Source organism: Carlito syrichta, unplaced genomic scaffold, assembly GCF_000164805.1.
Source record: "Carlito syrichta isolate Samal-C Ts95f unplaced genomic scaffold, Tarsius_syrichta-2.0.1 Scaffold304449, whole genome shotgun sequence".
Taxonomy (NCBI): domain Eukaryota; kingdom Metazoa; phylum Chordata; class Mammalia; order Primates; family Tarsiidae; genus Carlito; species Carlito syrichta.
Window position 1 is genome coordinate 338728 of NW_007248545.1, and position 7970 is coordinate 346697.

Consider the following 7970-nt stretch of genomic DNA (forward strand, 5'->3'; position numbering starts at 1 on the left):
TGGAAGGCTGAGGTGGAAGGATTACCGGAGCCCAGCAGGTTGAGGCTGCGGTGGCCGGGAGCGGCCACTGCACTCCAGTGTGGGCGACAGAGTGAGACTCCAACTCAAAAAAAAAAAGAAAAAATAAGCTCCAAGTACATTGGTCTTATTTATGTTTCTAGAACACGTCCAATTCATTTTCTTCCCAGGGCCTTGCTAGTCCCTGGAATGTTCTTGTGTGAATGTTAACATGGATCTTCTCATCCTTAAATAACTCTCCTCAGGGTTTTTCTGGACCCTCTTACCCAAACTAAAATTCCCATGCCAACCCCAGTCACTCTGTCTTCCTACCTTGCTGTTTGCTTCTCCTCATAGAATTAGGATTTGTGACTGGGTAATGTCTGTGTACTTTGTTCTCTGTCTCTCTCCTCTAAAATGTAAGTTCCCTAGAAACAGAGATGCCACCTGTCTTATTGACTGCTGTGTCCCTGTCACCTAGAAGAAGGCCTGGTATACAGCAGACACTCAATAAGTGTTTGGTAAGTGAATGAGTGAAAGGGCAGGCCCTATCTGGATTGCGAAAAGAGAACTTTGAGTTATTCTGACATTTACTTTGTAAACAGAGAGAGAAAGTGATTTGCTGAGGTCATACAGCTCTTACATAGCAGAACCAGGACTCTGCAACTCTTCACTCTCACTTCCCAGACTACTGCCTCCCACTGAAGCAGGCACTCTGAATTAGGGTTTCTTGTATACTTGGTAAGAGCACAGACTACATGGTAAGAGCACAGACTACAAAGGCAGGATTCCAAGGGTGAATTTCCTCCATGACATCACCTTGCCTTTTCTGGTGGGAGCATATCAAATTATGTTTATTTTACCCAGAACCTTTCAAGACTTCCTTTTGGGAGGTAAACCAGGTCAATCTGTTGAGTTTCTACCTTCTCAACAAAAATAGTGGTAGTCGAACAGTAGCAATAGCAGTGCTGGAAATAGCCCTGGTATTGGTGGTGGTGGTGGTGGTAGCAGCAGCAAAGGTAGCAGACTAGTAGCAGCACTAATAGTAGCAATAACAAAGACAGCTAGCATTTATTGTGTACTTAGCATGTGTCATGGCTGAATTGTGTCCCCCATTTTACTTGTTGAAGCCCTAACCTCCAATGTAATGGTATTTGGAGATAGGGCCTTAATTAAGATTAAATAAAGTCATAAGGGGGATATAGTGGACTCTAATCTGATAGGATCGGTATCTTGATAAGGAGAGGAAGACACATCACAGTGCTCTCTCTCTCTCCTCACATGACACAGAGGAGAGGCCATGTAGAGGAGACAGCCATCTACAACCCAAGGAGAGAAGCCTCACCAGAACCGAATTTGCCAGCACCTTGATCTAGGACTTTCAACTGTGAGAAATAACTGTCTACTGCTTAAGCCACCCAGTCTATAGCATTTTGTTATGGCAGTGCGAGCAGACTAATAAAATGTACAGCAGCTCTTACTCCAAGTGTTCTCCATATTTTATGTCCCCTCGGTAACCTTGTATAGGAGATACTATTATTATTCCCACTTTACAGAGGAAGTGCATTGACTTACCCAAGGTCACACCGTGAGTGGCAGAGCTGGATTTGGGCTCCAGAACCTGTCATTTTAACTCAAATAAAGGTTTGTCTACCTCTCTAATCCCTTTCCAGCATATCAGGATTTAACTCCATCTGGAAGCCACCTGCCTGGCATCACTCACCTCCCAGAGTGGTTCCCCAGAAGAAGGAACCCAGCGATGTCCCTGCTGCTCTCTTAAAGGTAGAAGTCAAAAAGGAAAACAGACACTGACATGGAAGGAAAGACTCAACATGAATGCTGATGAAAACACAGACAAGGAAAAGTGGTTTCTGGTTTCCGGCCAAGTGGAGAGATTCTGCATTTCTGGAAGGCTCAGACACCCCCAACTATCCTGCTGCCACCATGCTCACTGTTAGAGGATCTCATAGTCTGCTTACCATATTCACTGCCCCCCATGGAGGTACTGAGGGTGGTCTCATTTTTTCTGTTGTTGAACGAGTAGCAATTCCCATGCATTGGATGGTGGAAAAGTGTGAAGTTTCTAAAGAGAAGAAAGTGGGTCAGAAAGGGCTGTACTGGGAATTCCCCTCATGCCTCTCAGGGGAAGTTGGGAAAGGACAGTGCTGGTGGGGCCAACTCTCTTGGGAGAATGGCTGATAGTACTTGACATTTTTCCACTCAAATTCCCAGTGCCAGGAAATTATCTCCAGAGAAGGAATCATGTCATACATGCCCATATGGGACTTTAGAGACCAGCCTTCAGGGAGACATGATTCCAATCACTCAGTTTTTGCAAGGACCAAACTGTCTATTAACACAGAGGTGCGAAAAGCTTGTTATCTTAAAAGAATGAAGAAAGCCCTTCAGACAAGTGGGAACACTTTTAGAACATCACATCCCCTGCCCAGTCACCACCAGTAATCTGAGTGTTATACCAAAGGTGGAAAGATTTGAAAGCTCACATATCTGAACATGAGCCTTATCTTCTTCCCTGTCTCTCTCCTCTTCCTTCCTTCCTTTATACTAGATTGGTAATTGGTGGATCTTATTCATTCATATACCTGATGGTAACATACAAGGTTATCTGCACACTATCAACAACTTTGTTTTACGAGTAATTTAATGAGTTTAATGATTTTTTTTTTGAGATAGTGTCTCACTCTGTTGCCCGGGCTGGAGTGCAGTGACATAATCCCAGATCATCAAAGTCTCAACCTCTTGGGCGTGGGCGATTCTCCCACCTTAGCCTCCAGAGTAGCCGAGACCATAGGCACACACCACCATTCCTGGCTAATTTTTTTATTTTTGTAGCGATGAGGCCTTGCTATGCTGCCTAGTCTTGTCTCAAACTACTGAGCTCAAGCAATCTTCCTGCCTCAGCCTCCCAAAGTGTTAGGATCACAGGTGTAAGACACTGTGCCCAGCCAGGATATTTTGACTCTATGTCATGTATACTTCATTCACTGACTCTAGAACCCAGCTCCTGGGTAAGCAGTTTCCAAAGGGCAGTTTCCAAAGGGCAGTTGAGCTGTAAGTACATGCAAGGAACATGGCACTCAGAGGAGCCAATTCTCAGAGGCTGAGAGAGCAGCCTTCCTCTCCTGACCTGGCATCACAGGACACTCCATCAAAGAAGCAGGTAACCAGCAGCTCCTCGGCAGAGTAGCTCATGTTGATTTTCTTCTCCAGAGGCACCTGTGCCATGATGTTCATGTAGTGTAGCTTATACCACTCCTGAATGGCATTGACCCCCGAGCTGAAGGTGTAGGTGGCACAGTCAGAGCTGTCATTTGGACACTGTGAATAAGAGGAGACACCAGGCTGAAGTCATCGCATCGGGCCTACCACTACCCTTCAGAAGGACTGTAAGGGTGAGTGACCGAGACTTGGGGAATCAGTTGAGATACCTGGGGCAAGGACGGGTTTCCTCTCACTTCTAGGGGCTGAGAGAGATCATTCTCAAGCCTTAGGGACCAAAAAAAAAAAAAAAAGGGCTGAATGAGGAAGGACAAAAAATCCCACTCTTATGACTTCCTACTATTCTCTGGCCACCAGGTGAGATGCAAAACCAGCTTCTTCAGAGTCCATATCCACTTGGCATGACTGATGCTACTATGTTCCTACACAACCTTTCCCATTTCCTAACATATCAACAGTCAAGAAATCTGGATTCTAGCCCAGACTCTGACACTACTCCTCTGCAGCATCTTGGGCAAAGCATTATGTATTTGTTATTTCACCCACAAAATGTTGACTGAAATACCATCCTTCTCAACCTCATGTGGTAGCTGGGAGGACTCACATTTGAAATATATAATAATAAGAGCTTTACAGGGATGGTATGGTACATTCAAGATGTTCTCATCATACAAGGCTTGGAAATGCTTCTGAAAAGACAGACATCAAATAATTGATTTTGGTATCAAATAACTTGTGGACATCCTATGAAAGGACCAAGGAAGACTTTGAAATCTCAGTGATTTAGAGGAAAGGCCATTTTCCAGAACTTGTGGCTATAGCTATGAGGTCTCGCAACCTAGCAATCAAGGCTATAAGGAATAGAACTAGCTCCCATCCTGGGGTGTGGAGAGGTAGGGTGGAGATTGAGTTTGCCCAGGAAGGTAACAGAATTCGTTTTCAGTGACTAGCTGCTTCTGAAGAGCCCCTCAATGGGCCCAAAAGGCTAAGATGAAGTCAGGCCAAGCGCCTCACAAAGGCAAGTGCTGCAGGAACCATTAGTGTTTCTGCTCTTTATTATCTATTTTCTTCCTTCTGGTGTCTACACCTCAATTTTGTTTTGGGTGAATTTCCTTTCTCCCTTTGGAGGTCATCTGGTGAGATTGTCTACCCAGATGATCCACCTTCCATTAGCCAAGGAGTGAGCCAGTGACCCAAGCTTGGTCAGTCAGATAGTACCAAGATGCAATTTGACTTTTATACATTAACAGAGAATAAAAATAGTTGAAGCTTCTTTAATTCAGCAGCAATTTCCACTATTTCTTGTCACCTAGATCAGGGATCTCCAACCCCTAGGCCACAGTCCGTGGTTTGGTAGGAACCAGGCCACACAGCAGGAGGTGAGCAGCAGCCGAGTAAGTGATGCTTCAGCTGTCGTCACAGCTGCTCCCTATCACTCACATTACCGCCTGAGTTCCACCTCCTGTCAGATTAGTGGCAGCATTAAGAGTGCGAACTCTACTGTGAATTCTGCATGTGCAAGATCAAGGTTGTGCACTCCTTATGAGAATCTAATGCCAGATAATCTGAGGTGGAGTTGAGGTGACGCTAGCACTGGGGAGTGGCTGCAAATACAGATTAATATTAGACTACACATTCCTGTCCCCCATTCTGGTCTGTGGAAAAATTGTCTTCCACAAAACTGGTCCCTGTATACCAAAAAGATTGGGGACCACTGACATAGATCCCTGAGAGGTCTCCATGAGCTACTAGTCACCGCCTAAGACATTTATTTCCCCCTAAGATTGCCTGAGTTGGTTTCCAGTAGCTTCCATCCAAATTGCCCTAATTGCATCTATTTTTTCCAGCAGTACTATAGGGGGTAATGGCCAAAGAGAAGAGTCCTTGGACCCACTACCTCCAGCCCATCCCATTCCCAAGCCCCCAAACTGTGAGGAAGTGCATCTTACCAGTTGGAATCCCACCACCTGCTTGGACTCGTGGACATGCATGACATTGGAAGCCTTGTGAATGATGCTCCCACTGACTTTCCGCTTCTGCCCTGTGAAGAAGTCCCTGGCCTTGCCTTTCTCATCCTGATCGAACAACAGCAGTGGGAACTTGTGGAGGAATTTGGGCTGAGTGCCTTCCGCGGCTGGATCCCAGGTCTCTGCCTCTCGGCGTTTCCGAGACTTAATCTCTGAAAAGCCGTACAAGGATGTCAGGGCCTCTCTGGTCTCCTGTTCCAAGTCAGCTAGAAGGTGGCGCACAGCACTGTACCTGCCAAAATGGGAAGGAAGAGTCAGGGGGAGGGGAGGCACCTCTGGCACTTCCTCTTGCTGCTTTCTGGCAGCTGTGTCAGTCTGAGCCCATTTTTCCCACCTCTTTGGCCAAGAAGATCAGGTCTTTTACCCGACTTGCCCCATCCAAAGTGACCACTGGCTCCAACAAATGCAGACAGGCTCATGAGTGTCCCTATGTGACTTCCTGTGGCTTCACCTCTGTCACCACTGTCTGCTTGCTCGCGGGGTGTGATGAGGAGTTTGTCCCAACCAGCATTTCTGGAGTGGTGACTGTCAGGTACCTCCCATAAACCAGCACAGTGAGGACAAATAAATAAGGGCTAACCAGGAGTCTACCCGGGGGTAGACTTCATCTCCACCCAACTTCTCTGTCCCTGCCCACTGACTGTCCTTGAATCAGTGCTGGGTGGGAAGAGGGTATAACTGCTACCTTGATAACTCCCAAGAACACAGAATAACACAGGAGTTGCCTGCATGAAGCATAAAACGCCATCTTTTGATTTTCATAATATCAAGTGGTTCCAGGCTCCACCTCTTAACTCTCTCCTTCCTCTTCTCTCCCCTGCCCCTGCTGTAGAGCATAATGACTGAGATTAGAAACCCAGAGCCAAACGATGTAGGTTCAAGTTCCTCATCCTGTTACTGGCTGTGTGACCTTGGTTAAGTCACTTAGCCTTTCTGTATCTCAGTTTCTTCCTTGGCAAAACTGGGTAGTTGGGAAGGCTCAATAAGTTTTTGCTGTATAATAAACATGCACATATACAGGTATATAATTAAATGGTGCTATTAATATTTTGCTCCTCCACTACGATGTAACCTTCACTAGGACAAAGACTGTATTTGGGTTGTTCAGCTCTATGCCCCAGAACCTAGCACAGTGCATGACAGTTTGTAGTCAGTGAGTAAATGATTATGGAACAAATAATAGATGGAAGAAAAGAAGGAGGAATGGGGAGAGGGAGAGAGAAGGAGGGAGGAAGAAAGGAGAGAAAGACTTTGGAGGTGGAGAATGAGGCTTAGACCTGAATTTGATTTTGAGCTTTTCCATCAAATCAGGGATGACTCTAGGCAAGTTAATTTCCTTTGATAAGCTTGTCAGTCTTCCTTCTCTGCTCTCCCTTTCTCCACACCCCCACACCTGCTCTGACAAATATAGCCTGATTCTGACCTGCCTCATGGATCGGCTTTCCATAATCTCGAGGACTCCGATGACCCATTTAGAACAGGTCCTGCAGCAGGCAACAGGGCAGTATCAAGAACTATCCTGCCCAGGGCCCAATGAACTCAATTAATGGGGCTGGGTTCACCCCGATGAGAGTCTGGAGCAGCTGAGATGCTTAAAGAAGTCACCTGGGTGTCACTTCTGAGTCAGCCTTGAGCTCACACTCTGGGGAGAGTGAGGGTGTGAGCTTGGAGAGTCCAAGGGTGGTGGGCCGGGAAGGGCTAAGCTGGGTTTAGTGGTGAGGGTGGAGGCAGGGCAGAGGAGGACACTCATTCCAGGGCCAACCTCCAAGCAAAATGGATCCCTGCAGCCTCCCTTTTCTGTGTTCCCAGGGCTAGCCGGTCCTCAGGAGTCGCTGGTGGACTGGAAACTTGGTACAGATTTGGAATCTGGGAGAGGACAGTTTACCAGTGTTGGCAACAAATTCAAATTTCTCCAATGCGTGTCTGTGGGCTGCCAGGGTGTCACCTTTGGGCCGGGCTCTGGCCTCTGGCGGGGGCCTGACTCCCCCCTCCCTGCTCCTGCCTCTTACTTGTAGGGGTTGATGTTGCAGATGGTGACTGCCGGGAAATCCAGCTTCTCAAAGTGGACCTTGATGGAGACAGAGACGGTGTAGAAGGAGAAGACGAGGAGGGCGCACTGCCAGAAGATGAGGGCCACGGCAGTCAGCGTAAACCCAATCCAGAGCAGGCGGCGCAGGCGGCCGCGGGACACCACGATGCGGCGGCAGCCGTGAGTGTTGGTGTTGAGGCAGTACCACCGCATCAGCTCTTTAATGGTCGGCGCCTGGGGCCCTGTCACGGGCAGATTCCTCTTGATTTTGGCTTTGATCTTCTCTCCGGGAGCCATAGCCAGGATGGGACTTTGAGGGCAGGCTTGCTGGAAGGGCAGAGGAGAAAAGCAGGTGAGCTGGCACGTCCCTGGAGTTGGGTCTGGGAAACACCAGCCCACGTGCTCTCAGAGGCCTCCTTCCTCTGTGGGTTGGATAGGCTGCCCTCTGGGGCCTTGGCCCCTTCTCCAGGATATTTGCTTTTGGTCACCACAGCTGCCACAGCTGCCAAAGAAGCTGCCTACTCCTCTTACGTCCCTCAGGCCTAGCCCTGTGGGGCCTGGGTGAGGTTTAACCTGTGACTCACTGGCTGGACAGGCTGAGGGATCTTTCCCCAGGTTCCTGGGGCAAGAGCTCTTGGAGCAACCAATCCGCTGCTGTCTTATCCGCAGGAGTATCC

The 7970-nt window shown here is 47.8% G+C and overlaps 1 protein-coding gene across 1 annotated transcript in view; it reads right to left on the reverse strand.

The window, feature by feature from the left end:
• The window catches only part of SCNN1G (sodium channel epithelial 1 gamma subunit), a 29678-nt gene extending 22068 nt beyond the window's left edge, over window positions 1-7610 (reverse strand). Inside the window, exons 1-4 of the mRNA XM_008059943.1 lie at window positions 7274-7610; window positions 5187-5496; window positions 3146-3336; window positions 1977-2080 (exon numbers count right to left, since the gene is read on the reverse strand). Of these exons, the coding sequence (XP_008058134.1) occupies window positions 1977-2080; window positions 3146-3336; window positions 5187-5496; window positions 7274-7590 (922 nt within the window). The 5' untranslated portion in view covers window positions 7591-7610. The remainder of the gene's footprint in view (window positions 1-1976; window positions 2081-3145; window positions 3337-5186; window positions 5497-7273) is intronic.
• Window positions 7611-7970: the final 360 nt, after the last annotated feature.